The sequence below is a fragment of the Lampetra planeri genome, chromosome 49 (genome assembly GCF_965212315.1).
Source record: "Lampetra planeri chromosome 49, kcLamPlan1.2.h2, whole genome shotgun sequence".
Classification (NCBI taxonomy): Eukaryota; Metazoa; Chordata; class Hyperoartia; order Petromyzontiformes; family Petromyzontidae; genus Lampetra; species Lampetra planeri.
This window is the reverse complement of record NC_136155.1, coordinates 3,122,066-3,136,615: the sequence shown is the minus strand read 5'-3', so window position 1 is coordinate 3,136,615 and position 14,550 is coordinate 3,122,066. Positions and strand designations below refer to the sequence as shown.

Sequence of the window (14,550 nt, the reverse complement as noted above, 5' to 3'; positions counted from 1 at the left end):
TTGACAGCGGGGAGCGTGGGGAGAGTAACGACACCGAACAATGCAAGGAATTTCATTCAGTTTCCGTACCCTCTTCCGGAAGATGTCTTCTGGTCGTTTGTTAACTCAACTCGAATACGTCTTCCGGAATACATCTTCCGGAAGAGATCTGCTGGTCGTTCTTTTACTCTACTCGAATTCATCTTCCGGAATAGTCTTCCGGAAGATATCTTCTGGTCGTTCGTTAACTCTACTCGAATTCATCTTCCGGAATATATCTTCCGAAAGATGTCTTCTGGTTGTTCGTTAACTCTACTCGAATACATCTTCCGGAATACATCTTCCGGAAGATGTCTTCTGGTTGTTCGTTAACTCTACTCGAATACATCTTCCGGAATAAATCTTCCGGAAGATACCTTCTGGTTGTTCGATAACTCTACTCGAATACATCTTCCGGAATACCTCTTCCGGAAGATGTCTTCTGGTTGTTCGTTAACTCTACTCGAATACATCTTCCGGAATATGTCTTCCGGAAGATAACTTTCTGTTTTTTTCGTTAACTCTACTCGAACGTATCTTCTGGAAGATTTCTTCCGGAAGATGTTCACCAACGCAAATCGAATACATCTTCCGGAAGATATCTTCCGGTTGTTCATTTGGGCATGGCAGGCGTCTTCTGGAAGACTCTTCCGAGTGTTTTCTTCAATCTGCCGGTAGCGGTGCACGGCGCAAGGAGTTCGAAGCGCGGCCTTTTGAGGTGAGGGACAGTGTCTCTGTGTGTCTCTCTCTGTCTCTGTGTCTCTGTGTGTCCCCGTGTGTCCCCGTGTACTCCGTGTCTCTCTCCGTGTCTCTGTGTCTCTCCGTGTCTCTCTCTGTGTGTCTCCGTGTCTCTGTGTGTCTCCTTGTCTCTCTGTGTGTGTCTCCGTGTCTCTGTGTGTCTCTGTGTGTCTCCGTGTCTCTCTCTGTGTCTCCGTGTCTCTGTGTGTCTCCGTGTCTCTCTGTGTCTCCGTGTCTCTCTCCGTCTCTCCGTGTTTCTGTGTCTCTCTCTGTGTGTCTCCGTGTCTCTCTCTGTCTCTGTGTCTCTCTGTGTGTCTCTCTCTGTGTCTCTCTCTGTGTCTCTCTCTGTGTGTCTCTCCCTGTGTCTCCGTGTCTCCCCGTGTCTCTCTCTGTGTCTCCGTGTCTCTCTGTGTGTGTCTCCGTGTCTCTCTCCGTGTCTCTCTCTGTGTGTCTCCGTGTCTCTCTGTGTGTCTCCGTGTCTCTCTCTGTCTCTCTCCGTGTCTCTCTCTCTATGTGTCTCCGTGTCTCTCTCTGTGTGTCTCCGTGTCTCCCTCCCCGTGTGTCTCCATACCTCTCCCACGTGTGTCTCCACGTCTCCCCGTGTGTCTCCCCGTGTGTCTCCACGTCCCCCCGTGTGTCTCCCCGTGTGTCTCTCTGTGTCTCCCCGTCTCCCCGTGTGTCTCCATACCTCTCCCCGTGTGTCTCTCCCCGTGTGTCTCCATACCTCTCCCCGTGTGTCTCTCCCCGTGTGTCTCCATACCTCTCCCCGTGTCTCCCCCCGTGTGTCTCCATACCTCTCCACGTGCGTGTGTGTCGACCCGAGAAGGAGGCGTTAGCCATGGCCACCTCGGGTCTGGAGAAGCTTGGAGTGGCTGGCGGAGAGGACCTCCGGGAGACTCTCACCAACTGCACGGACCCACTCAAGGCCATCGAGCAGTTCCAGGTTCCAGCCCCACGCCGCCGCTCAACTCCTGCCCCAGCAGCAGCATCACGGCATCATCAACACGCAGCTCAAATAGAACACGATTAAAAGTTAAATTTCGATTTAAAGCTTTCGTGACTTGCAGGGATTCATCTTCTTGGTTCTTTCGGTAAAGTCACGTAGAATGGAAATAATGAAATAATAAAAATCAAACATTTAATAATTCTCACGACGTTTCGGCCACAACGCAAACGGCCGTCCTCAGGTGAAGAACAGGTCTGTCGAGAAGACAGTCATTCAGAACAGGTCTGTCGAGAAGACACATGTTCTTCACCTGAGGACGGCTGCTTACGTTGTGGCCGAAACGTCGTGAGAATTATTTTATTATGTTTTATTTTTATTATTTCATTATTTCCATTCTACCGAAAGAACCAAGAAAACGAATAAAAGTTGTTTTCGGCCATGGCTGTCACGGTTAACACAATGCCCCCCCCCCCTGCCTCCACCTCATAGGCGACATTACCTCCCAGACTCGGAAACTCAGCCACAGGGCTCACTAATTACTCTGGTCAACACACAGTTTTTGTCTATCACATCGGGTTTTTGAGATATCGAATATTGCATTTTCAATAAAAACTGCAGAAGGAAAATATTAAATAAATGTTGATATCTACATAAAGTGATATTATAAACACACTATCCTAAAAATACAGCACCATATTTTAACACTAAAGCAGTCACTGACTCGCAACAACTTGCAATCATAAGTGACAGTTTATTTCGGGTAAAATCAATGAAATGGGGTATGCCGATAGCATAAACATGAGATTCAAATCTGAGATCTGATTTGGAATCAGCACCCTGAAATTAGTCTAAAACAGCTGCAAAAGTCCAGGGCCAGAAAAAAATGTTTATTTTTTGTTGACCAGTGTAATCTTCCGGACTCATGCTTTGCCTGCTGCCCCCCCCCCCCCCCGCATGCGATCAGCTGGAGAACGGCGTCCTGCTGCCCTCGCTGCAGTCGGCGCTGCCCTTCCTGGACCTGCACGCGATCCCGCGCCTCGACTTCCACCAGTCGGTGTTCGACGAGCTGCGCGACAAACTCCTCGAGAGGGTGGCGGTCATCGCCACCGAGGGCCCGCCACTCAGCCGGTGTGTGCACGTGTGTGTGTGTGCACGTGTGTGTGTGCACGTGTGTGTGTGCACGTGTGTGTGTACACGTGTGTGTGTACACGTGTGCGTGTACACGTGTGTGTGTGTACACGTGTGTGTGTACACGTGTGTGTGCGTGTACACGTGTGTGTGTGTACACGTGTGTGTGTGTACACGTGTGTGTGTGTGTGTACACGTGTGTGTACACACGTGTGTGTGCGTGTGTACACGTGTGTGTGTACACGTGTGTGTGCACACGTGTGTCTGTGTGTGCACACGTCGAGTCTGTACACGTGGAATTCTTGCTTGTGTCTCTCAGTGCGTCTTGGTTTCCATGTTTGTGCCCCTTACCTCTTTCCACTGCACAACCGTGCCAGGCCTGTGCCGAGCCAGCCCGGCACTGCTCGGGCAGCGCCAGGTTGATTTTCAACCACAGAAGCCGAGCCGCGCCGCTGATGTCGCACGCAATGAACGCGTTGTTAGCCTCACCCCTGCCCCCGCTTGACCTCGAGCATCCTTCGGATATCTTGTGAGGCTTACGTATCATCTGTTTGGTTCTGGCTCGGCTCGGCAAACGGCCGGTGGAAAAACCACCCGTACCGGCTCGGCTCGCGTGCGCGCAGTCGGAAGAGGGGCACGTCTGTCTGACTTTGCGTCGCTCTACGTGTGCCCCGGGCAGGAACACGAAGCTGGAGGAGCTTCTGGAGAAGAGCTTTGCCCTCGTGCGCATGCCGTCTGTGCAGCCCGTCGTCATGTGCCTGCTCAAACACATTCCCAAGGTGAGCGACCTCCCCGTGCTCCCGCGGCGGCGTTGCCATCGCACGCATATGTGGTGTCCCCGTCGCGCGTGTACAGCCGCCGCTTGATGTCGTCACCAGGGAGCACCCCCCCCCCCCCCACCCCGGCAGCTGTCCCTGTGAGGCACAAGGCTTATCGCGGCACAGGCCAGCGAGTGTCGGTGGAGAGTGGTAGTTTAGTGGTTCCTGCAGTGCACTATAAGCCCAGCAACCTGAGTTTGATACCCGGCCGAGGCTACCATCCTGAGCCTCCTCTAAGTCGACTCAAGCTTAAAGGAGCACCTGGTGCGGAACGTAAATCAGCACTGGGGGGGATTCTCCCATAGGCGGCCGGGCGTGGTGTTGGCCGCACCACCTGTGCGGCGGCCTGCGTGGAACAATCTCGCGACGACCGTGCGCGGCGCTGCTGTGAACGCCGCCACCGCGCCGCCTCCGCTCGTGCCGCGCAGGTCCCCGAGCGCTACCTGAAGCAGGTGACGAGCGACCCGGCGCTGTACGCGGCGTGCGCCACCGAGGTCAAGCGGCAGATCTGGCAGGAGAACCAGGCGCTGTTCGGGGACGAGGCATCCCCGCTGTTCAAGCAGTACCTGGCCGAGAGAGAGGCGGCCCTGCTGGGCCCCGAGCTTTCGGCCGTGCACACCTTCTACAGCTCCTCCCCGAAGGCGCGCCGCCATGGGCAGGTGAGTGAAGCCAACGAAGCGGCTGGGTGGGTGAGCGAGCGGCAGAGGTCGCAACCGGGTACCCGATACCCGTACCCTACCCGATACCCGTTTGCGACCCTGGTGCGGCCGGGTACGGGTAGGCCGTGAGTCACTGGTGAGTAACTGTTTGCCACTCATTTCCCAACGTCTTGTCTCTTCTCACAATTCAAGTTCCTAGAATCAACCCACCCGCGCCTGCAACATGGCTTCATCCCAGAGGTCGCAATCGGGTACCCGATACCCGTACCTGGCCGGGTACGGGTAGGGTACGGCCGGGTACGGGTACCCGTTTGCGACCCTGGTGCGGCCGGGTACGGGTAAGGAATCAAAACCCGTTTGCGACCTCTGGCGAGCGGCTGGGTGGGTGGGTGGGCGAGCGAGCAGGCGGGCGAGTTGGCGGGCTGTGGCGGGTGCTTTGGGGGGGTGCCCAGCTGTACACTGTAACTAGTGTAAACGTGCAGACCTGCAGCTGTTTACCCTGCCGTAGCGTGTCTGGCATCTTCTTCCACTCTGGCCAGACGCCTTGGAAGAAGTGGTCGTACCCACACTTTACCCCACCACACGCGGCGATCTGCCCCATCGACGAGCTGCGATGCACCCCTTTATACTGCTGGGTGGACAGAGGTGGTCGGCAGGGTGGGGTGGAGGGATTTTAGAAACTTGCAGCATCGTTTACGCTGCCTGCATGGGGGAAATGGAATTGAACCGGCGACCTCTGAATTGAAAATCCAGTGTGCCCACCACCACACCACTGTGGCAGCGTCCGCTTAGCTCGACTCAAGTAACACCTGGGGCTTGCCGCCCCGTGCCTCTGACTTGCTGCGCAAATGGATTTTGCGCTCGTTATAAATCGGGCTCAATCCTCATCGTTGTCGTCATTATCGACACGGTTTTTAGCGTGACACCTAGCTGTGCCTGGCAGGTGGTACAGAAGCTGACGGGCATGATCGGGCGCAACGTGAAGCTGTACGACATGGTGCTGCAGTTCCTGCGCACGCTGTTCCTGCGCACGCGCAACCCGCACTACTGCACGCTCCGCGCGGAGCTGCTCATGGCCCTGCACGACCTGGAGGCCACCGACATCTGCTCTGTCGACCCCTGCCACAAGGTGACCCGCGGGGAGCGTCGCGCTGGTCTCAACGGAACTCGCGACGGTTCTCGCGCAAGAGGAGAACCTCGTAGCGCCAGCGACGAGCGAGCGTCTTTAACGGTCCCTCTCTCTGCGCACACGCGCATGCGCGCAGTTCACGTGGTGCCTGGACGCGTGCATCCGCGAGCGTTTCGTGGACGTGAAGCGGGCGCGGGAGCTGCAGGGATTCCTGGACGGCATCAAGCGGGGACAGGAGCAGGTGCTGGGGTGAGCGTCTTGGAGTGATGGAGATGGGAAAATTTAAATCGCATGTTATAAATTACTGGAGGAAATGTAATTAGATAATTGTCACCCGAGCGTGGTGCTAGCCACGCCGCTCCTTCGTGTGCCGTGCCGGCCTTCGTAGGTGCTACTCGCTAACAGCACTTGCCCCAGCAGTCTGTGTAGGCTACACGGGGGATCTTTGTGTTTGTCCTGTCCAGGGACCTCTCCATGATCCTGTGCGATCCGTTCGCTATCAACACTCTGGCCATGAGCACCATGAAGACCCTGCAGGAGCTCGTGAGCCATGAGAGCCTGCCCAGGGTGAGCCTCGCGGCGCCACCACCGCAGTCAAAACTACAGCCACAGTCACAACAACCACAATCACAGTTACACCTGCAACGACAGCCACAGTCACAACTACAACCACAGTCAAAACTACAGCCACAGTCACAACAACAACCACAGTTACAGCTGCAACGACAGACACAGTCATAACTACAATCACAGCCACAACTACAACCACAGTCACAACTACAACCACAGTCACAACTACAACCACAGTCACAACTACAACCACAGTCACAACTACAACCACAGTCACAACTACAACCACAGTCACAACCACAGTTACATCTACAACCACAGTCACTACCACAACTGCAGCTAAAAGCACAACCGCAAAAACCACAGCAAAAACAACCACAGTTACAACGGCAGTCACAGCAACAACCAGTCACAACCACTGTCACGGTTACAACCACAACCGCAGTCACAACCACAGTTACAGCTACAGCCACAGCTAAACCACAACTACAACAAACAAACACAACCACAATCACAACTACAACCACAGTCATAACGAGAACCACTGCCACGGCTACAACCACAGTCACAACCACAGTTACAGCTACAACTACAGTCATAACAACCACTGTCGCAACTACAACCACGGTCACTACCACAACCGCAGCTACAACCGCAGTCACAGCAACAACCAGTCGCAACCACGGTCACAACCACAACTACAGCCACAGGTACAACCACAGCCACAACCACAGTCACAACTAAAACCACAGTCACGGCTACAACCACAGCTACAACCACAGTCACAACCACAGTCACAACCACAGTCACAACTAAAACCACAGTCACGGCTACAAGCACAACTGCAACCTGGTACTAGGCAGGTCCAACCCTGACCTCTCTTTGCAGCGAGACTCTGCTGGTCTCTCTCAAGGCCTCGCCTGGTTGAACAAACTCAACCCGGACACACACACACACCTGCACTGCGGTTGTCCACGCGTGTTTTTGCAGGACCCTGCACCCTGAGCGTGGGAACGCGACGTGTGTCCGTGTCGCGAATGCGCGTCACATGCAGTGTTCACGATGGTTTTGTATGTGTGCGCCACTGTGTGTATCCTGTTTGTGTGCGTGTGTGTACCATGCATGCCGTTTGTACGCGCGTGCCGTTCATGATGTTTGTATGTATGCTATTTGTGGGTGTGTGTTCATCATGCACACTGTATATTGTTCATGCTGTTTTACATGCATGCTGTTTGTGTGCGTGTTCACCATGCACACCGTATATTGTTCATGCTGTTTTGTATGCGTGCTGTTCTTGTGTACGTACTGTCTGTGTGTGTTCCATGCACGCTGTTTGTTTGTTGTTCATGCTGTTATTGTCTGCATTATGTTGGTGTTCGCTCCATGCACGCTGTTTGTGTGTATGTTGTTCATGCGGTTCTTGTGTGCGTAGTGTGTGCCCCATGCATGCTGTGTATATTGTACATGCTGTTTGTGTATACGCTGCTTACGTGTGTCATGCAAGCAGGTTGTATGCCGTTTCGTATGCATGCTGTTCTTGCGCGCGTACTATTTGTGTGTGTGTGTGTTTCGTGCGTACTGTTTGTGTGCCTGCTGTTTGTGCTGCGTGTGCCCACGCGCTGCGTTCCGTGTGCCGCCCACAGGACAGTCCGGACTTGCAGCTGCTCTTGCGGATGCTGGCGCTGGGCCTGGGTGCGTGGGACATGATCGACAGCCAGGCCTTCAGGGAGCCCAAGTTGGTGAGTCTGGCTCCGTGGGAGACGTCTCTCTTCCCAGCAAACTCGTTAACGCCCCGTGACTCCTTCATCTAATCGATGATCACACAGGCGTTCTGAGCGATAACAAGAATGATAACGACTTCGGCATGAAAACGCGCCGCCGTCGCCGCCGCACCGTGTCCGCTCGCTCTCGGCGAGTGACGGAGAGGGGACGAGTCGGAGGCACGAGGAGGAACCACAGACGAGAGGGAAAGGCAGCGGCAGCAAGGCTGTGAGCCGGCGCTACCAACAATTGCCCGAGCTTTACGATTCTCTATATATTAAGGTGTTATCAGCAAATTAATGAATACATTTGGAAGGAAATCGGAGCACCCGGAGTAAACCGGCGCGTGCGAGGCTGGGGAACGCGTTGGTTTTTGCGTGATCTCACGGCACATGGCATTGTGGGGGCTCACTGCGTTTCAGCACCCTTGCTCATGGCTCGCCGTGGCTCAACCCTGCAGACATTGACGTCGTTGTTGATATCATTAATACTCTTAGTTCTTTCGGTAAAGTCACGTAGGTAAAAAATGAAATTAAAATTAATAAAGAATAAAATAAATATTTTATTTTTTATTAAAATAGTTTTTTTACTAAACAATTTTTTTTTATTATTAATAGAAATAAATAAATTAAAATATCTTTTTTTCTTAATTTTAATTTCATTTTTTACCTACGTGCCTTTACCGAAAGAACTAAGAGTATGAATCCTTGCAGTCACGAAAGCTTCAAATCTAGATATCAGTAATGTTATTGACCGCTCACAGGCTAGATGTGAGATATCTGGGTGGGGTAGGGACGGTCGCTAATGGGTAACGGGCTGGATTGCCGAGCATTATGGCTTGTTTGAGTGGTCACGATTTAGCGCGTGCATTTTTCGCAGCCACTCATAACCCAGGCGCGGCCTTGCCGGTCGCCGGGCTGCGCGTTGGCCGAGCGTTTCTTCTCGTAGCGCTTGCCATGCTGCTGTCGGCGCCTCCCTGTGGAGTTGGCTGTGCCGGTATGGTTCTTCCCACGCGAGCGATTCGCGAGTGGTGACTCGGACCGCGTCGCCGTAACGAGCCTGCCCGCCCCGGCGTTTCGGCCAACGTCGTGTGTCGCGGTGAGCAGGATGCGGAGGTGGCGACGCGCTTCCTGCCGGCGCTCATGACCCTGCTGGTGGACGACCTGACCTTTGGGGTGGACGCTCGCTTGCCGGCAGAAGGAGGGACCCCCCCGACGTACCCCTCCGGCCTGCCCCCCGCCTTCACCAAGTGAGGACGCCGGGAGCCGAGCAGAAGGAGGCCGCCCAAGCGACGCGACCGACAGTCGGTCGGGTCGCTAGACTCATCGGGGAACACGAAAATAGTTGGCGGAGGGGGTGGGGGAAAACAAAAGGTCTCGCCTCTGATACCACTCGTGCCGCTGGACGGGAGGTGGGGCTTGGCAGCGTCATTAGTTACGTCATACAATCTCTGGCCGCGTCGTGCTGGGCGTGGCTTGTAGGGGGGGTTCACCGCCTTCGGACAGACTCGCATTTAAAATCTCACGGTTGTACTTGAGCCAAATCCAGTGCAGAGCCAAATTTAATGCGATTGTGTTTTCTCGTGCAATCGTTGGTGATTGGCGGGAGACCATCAACTCGCGTGGCTTGAGAATTCTAATTAATCACGAGCAGTGGCTGAAACCCTGGTTTCACAGGCGGCCCATACCCTGGATTCGAACCCGGGCTCTCAGCTGTGCCGGCTCAGAGCTTCTCACCCTCCGACTCACCCGGCCACCTCGATTTTCATTCGCCTTGACCGTGCTGCGGTGCTGCGTGCAGGTGGGTGCAGGAGCACCCGGTCGCTTGCGAGATGGGGCTCTACTACGTGCTGCACGTGACGCGGCAGAGGAACAAGAACGCGATCGCGCGTGTGCTCCCCGCCCTCGGTGAGTGTGGCACGATTACCACCGGGGTGTACCACTCGCCCGGGCGGGCAGGCGTACGTCAGACGACGGGGAGAGACCAAGCGGCAGGTGGGGGGGGGGGAACGTGGCCGGGCAGCAGTGCGTTTGGCCCCTGGTTGCGGAGGTTTTGCGGTTCGAGTCCAGCGGCCGCCCCGGTTAATACCGCGGAGGTCAGGAGTGGTGCAAGCCCGGCAGTCGCTTGCTCGCGTCAACGCTGGAGGAAGGGCGTCGGGGCTTACAGTTTATAATAGGAGTTGTTGAGCGCTCCTTGAGAGGGCTCCTTCACCAAAAATGGGCGCTGGCTGCTTCACGGAGGATGTGACAGATCTCGTGGCGTTATTGGAAAATGCGCAATGGCGTCACGGTCCAAATTTGCCAAATTTTAAGAATGACTCGCAAGTTGATGGATTTAGTAAAAGCACATTGCCACGTCGTCCTGCTACTGACAGACTCTACCCGTCTGTGAAACACAGTGCCTTCGGTTGAGCCTTGCACGATAGGAATGTCACGTATTAAATGTGTTGATTGATCGTGGTGCATGGACTGGTGTGGTTTACTGGTGGGACACAAGTGCGGTACACTGGTGCGGTACACTGGTGCGGTACACGGGTGCGGTACACATTGTTGAGACACTGGTGCTGTACACTGGTGAGACATCGGTGCGGTTCTGTACGTATATGCAATCCATAGCGGAATTCCACCGGGACGCCGGCTACAGCGATTGGTTCCTGCACCTCTTCTTGTCCCAGCTGACCCTGCTCGCCGATGAGCTGGGGTCCGAGGGCCTGTGCGGCGCGCTGTTCGACAGCTTCCTGCTCCCCGCGCTCTCCCGGTACGTTCTCATCTACGATCATCTACGATCGCCGCGCGCGCGAGAGCCCACACGAATGCACGGGCCGTGTACACGGGCGCCGACGCGATGGGTTGTTGCTGAGGCTCGCGCTTCGATGCCAAGCGGCTGCCCTGGCTATTACCGCGGTGTGGTATCGGCTATTAAAAAAATACTTCACTCCGAGTGGACGTTAAAGGTCCCGTGACGTCATTCGCAAGAGTAGGCCGTTGCGTGCCGGAGCCTGGGGTCTATATTTGAAACATTACAACCCGCAAATTACTCAAGCGCAATTGTACACACAGCAGCAATCAGTGCCAGCAGACTGATGCCCTGCCCCCCCCCCTCCCTAGGTGACTTGCAAATGACTCGATTCCGGTCTCTCGATTTCTCACTTGATTATACAAAGTCAACTTGAAACGCACACACACACACACACTGGCCTCTGATGCACGTTGTAATATCCACTAGCGCACACGCACAGCAGCGCTCGCTCACACCTCTGCCTCCCCGTGCGTGCGTGCGGCAGAGAGAACGTGCACAGGCACACGCTGCGGCTGGTGCTGCACGTGCACGCGAAGCTGGTGCCTGCGCGGCTCGCCACGCTACGCACCGCCCTGGAGCCCAACAAGCAGGTGAGTGCGTGTGTGTGTGCGTGTCTCGGTGGGAGCGGTAGTGTAGCGGTTAGCGCGCTGCGCTATGAACCTGGCGATCCGGGTTCGATTCCCGCTCACGGCTAACACCAGTGACGATTATCTGAACCGGTCCTGGGCCTCCTCTAGGCCTACTCAGCCTTAAATGAGTACCTGGTGCGGTGTGTAAACATCGCCACTGGGGAGACAAAGGCGGTCGGGCGTGGTGCTGGCCACCCACCCCCTCGTGTACCGTTCCGGCCTTCATAGGTGCTCGCTAACAGCACTTGCCCCTACAGTCTGTTAAGGCTATACGGGGGATCTTTGTGACTCGGTCATCTCAGTCAGTCGACCTGTGGCACCTGCTGGGTCTGCCCCGTGACCTCCTGCCAGCGGGCGTTCGACACTTCACGTGGCCTCAAGGTGCACATGGCCTGGCACAAGCGTCGTGGTGACGTCACCGCCACTTAGTGGCGAATGGCGGTTGTTGTTGACTGAGCGAGTTGCGTGTATGTATGTGTGAAGCAAGTTCGATTCCTGTTCACGGACACCAATACCAGTGACGAATATCGAAACTGGTCCTGGGCCTCCCCTAGGTCGACTCAGTTTTAAATAAGTACCTGGTGCTGTGTGAAAAAACATCGGCACTGGGGAGACAAAAGGTGGCCGGGCGTGGTGCTGGTCACCCACCTCCTCGTGTGCCGTACCGGCCTTCATAGGCGCTCGCCAACAGTACTTGCCCCATCTCTCACAATCCTTGGGGACGGTGAGAGATGGTGGCAGCTTTGGGGAGGCCTTCATCCAGCTGTGGATCGAGCACAGCTACTGATGCTCGTGTTGCTGATGGTGCCGATGCTGCTGCTGCTGTTCCGGCAGAGTGGCGATGTTGTGAAGGAGCTTCACACGGCGCTCCTGGCCAAGGGGGACTCGCGTCTGCCCGGCACCGCCGCCAGCGCCGCCACGGCGCCGGCCTCCGCCACCGGCGTGGCACTCACCCCGGGCCTCACGCCCGTGCTGGCGCTCACGCAGCCAGTCGCAATCAGCACCGCCACGACCCCCGCCACGACCCCCACCACGACCTCCGCCACTCCCGCCGCCACTATCGCCGCCACTTCCGTTGGCACCGTCGCCGGCACCGTTGCCGGCACCGTTGCCGGCACCGTTGCCGGCGCCGCTGCCGGCGCCACCGCTGCCGCTGTAGCAGCAGGTGCAGCAGGAGCCGGAGGAGGAGAGTCTCCCCGGGTTAGCGTCGCGGCCACGGTGACGCCACCGCCGTGAGCGAGTTGGGTGGCGATTGTCGGCAGAGAGAATCACGCGTGTGTGTGTGCATCGCCCAGGGGTGGTGATGGGTGTAATGCACGCAGGTAGCTACGAATGTAATACCTTACACGCGTTACGCACTCGTTACGCACGCATTACGCACACGTACACGTTGCACACACGTGTTACGCACGCATTACGCACGTACATGTGTGATACACTAGATTAGCGTTACCTACGTACGCGTTACGTTAAACACACGCGTGTTATACATGTTACGTTACACCCGTTTTACACACGCGTTACACACACGCACGCACTATACACAAGTGTTATACACACGCGTTACACACGCACGCACTATATACACACGCGCGCTATACACACGTGTTATATACACACACGTGTTATATACACACGCACGCACGCGCGCGCGCACGACGTACACGCACCGCTTGAGGCACGCACCGCCATTGAGGCAATGCCCCGTCGTGCTATTGCACCCTTATGCCCCGAGCGTTCACCACGGTTTTACTGCCTTTGATTGTGCCGTGCCCGCTGCGTGCGTTCACCCTGGAGTTCATAACGCCAGGCCCGGTGAAGCCACCCACCCACACACACTGTGCGCACTGACCGTGAGCGCCACCTCACGACCCAATGCAACTATGCGGCAGCTACGGCTCTCGTGTCTTCAGGGGTCGTGCAGCCCCTAGCAGTAGATCCGTTGTCCGTTATTTCCAGCGTGCAAGGTCATTTATATTTTTCTAATGTAAAAGTATAGAAAGCGATCCCACAACGCGCAATCCAGCGCTGCAGCGGTCACCGTAGGGCAACACGTGGGAGCGAGCTGGGGCTTGTGTGGAGACGCGCGTGGCAGCGTAGCCGCGTAGCCGCGGGGTTATCCTCACCACACAGTTTCTGGAGCTTCGGGAAAGTGCGAGTTGAGATCTTTTCCGAGTTTTTCTGTTTTTTTTAAAGGTCGTGGTAAAACTCGTCCGTGATAAGCGGGCAGCCGCGATATACCCACCTCCCCCGCCCCCCGTAGGCCCGGGGACGCCCCTGCCCCGGGTGGATAGAGGCTGCGAGCCGCAAGCAGCGGTGAGATTTGGGTCACAATAAAACTCTCGTCATTTCTATCCCGGGCGTCTCTCTCTGCCTCGCGTCCGGAGTGAACGTGCGAGCCGGGGGCCTGTGAGTGCGGTTCCTGACCCAGTCGATGGCATGTCGTGGTTGGCATGACCAGTAGACTTGCGTAGAGACCCACATACTCGCGCAGAGCGCTATACAAAGATCCCCCATATATCCTTAACAGACTATTGGGGCAGGTACTGTTAGTGTTCACCTACGAAGACCAAGACGGCACACGGAGGGGGTGGATGACCAGCACCACGCCTGGCCGCCTTTGTCTCCCAAGTGGCAATGTTTACACACCGCACCAGGTACTCATTTGAGGTCGAGTGGACCTAGGGGAGGCCCAGGACTGGTTCAGGTAATATAATCGGCACTGGCCTTGGTTGGTCGGGCGACGAGCGGGAGTTGAGCTCGGGTCGCCGAGTTTGTAGAGCAGCGCGCTAGCCACTGCATCACGACTTCCCTAGCCCTGGTGCAACGACTGAAGTAGGCCTTCCCGCCACGCAGAGGTTGCAAACGGGTTTTGAATCCTAACCCGTACTCGTACCCGGCCGCACCAGGGTCGCAAACGGGTACCCGTACCCAGCCGGGAACGGGTACGGGTTACCCGTACCCTACCCGATACCCGGCCGGGTATGGGTAGGGTACGGGTATCGGGTACCCGATTGCAACCTCTGGGATGAAGGCATGTTGCAGGCGCGGGTGGGTTGATTCTAGGAACTTGAATTGTGAGAAGAGACAAGACGTTGGGAAATGAGTGACAAACGGTAACTCACGGCCTACCCGTACCCGGCCGCACCAGGGTCACAAACGGGTACCCGTACCCGGCCGGGTACGGGTAGCTGGGAATCGGGTAGGTTACGGGTATCGGGTACCCGATTGCGACCTCTGCCGCCACGCCACCCATCCAATGTCCCCACTCTTCACAGCCCGGCGCCTCGAGACCTGGTGCAAATGCCACGCTGCACACTCGAAAGCTAACGTCACTGACGCCAGCAGCACAGTG

At 56.0% G+C, this 14,550-nt stretch overlaps 1 protein-coding gene across 1 annotated transcript; it reads left to right on the top strand.

Moving 5' to 3' along the window:
- Positions 1 to 661: 661 nt before the first annotated feature.
- On the top strand, positions 662 to 13,549 carry NELFB (negative elongation factor complex member B). The gene is made up of 14 exons (XM_078615993.1): positions 662 to 736; positions 1,583 to 1,699; positions 2,667 to 2,830; positions 3,510 to 3,609; positions 4,077 to 4,307; positions 5,251 to 5,436; positions 5,573 to 5,685; positions 5,901 to 6,003; positions 7,650 to 7,745; positions 8,874 to 9,016; positions 9,568 to 9,674; positions 10,383 to 10,524; positions 11,051 to 11,156; positions 12,030 to 13,549. Exons 2-14 carry the CDS (start codon positions 1,595 to 1,597, stop codon positions 12,429 to 12,431), a joined length of 1,998 nt encoding a protein of 665 aa, XP_078472119.1. The 5' UTR covers positions 662 to 736; positions 1,583 to 1,594; the 3' UTR covers positions 12,432 to 13,549.
- Positions 13,550 to 14,550: the final 1,001 nt, after the last annotated feature.

Excerpts from the sequence above, each read along its gene's own strand:
- NELFB (XM_078615993.1), top strand. The coding sequence starts at position 1,595 with ATGGCCACCTCGGGTCTGGAGAAGCTTGGAGTGGCTGGCGGAGAGGAC. Across the intron at positions 1,700-2,666 it reads AGGCCATCGAGCAGTTCCAG|CTGGAGAACGGCGTCCTGCT; the intron begins GTTCCAGCCCCA and ends GCATGCGATCAG. Across the intron at positions 9,675-10,382 it reads GCGTGTGCTCCCCGCCCTCG|CGGAATTCCACCGGGACGCC; the intron begins GTGAGTGTGGCA and ends TGCAATCCATAG.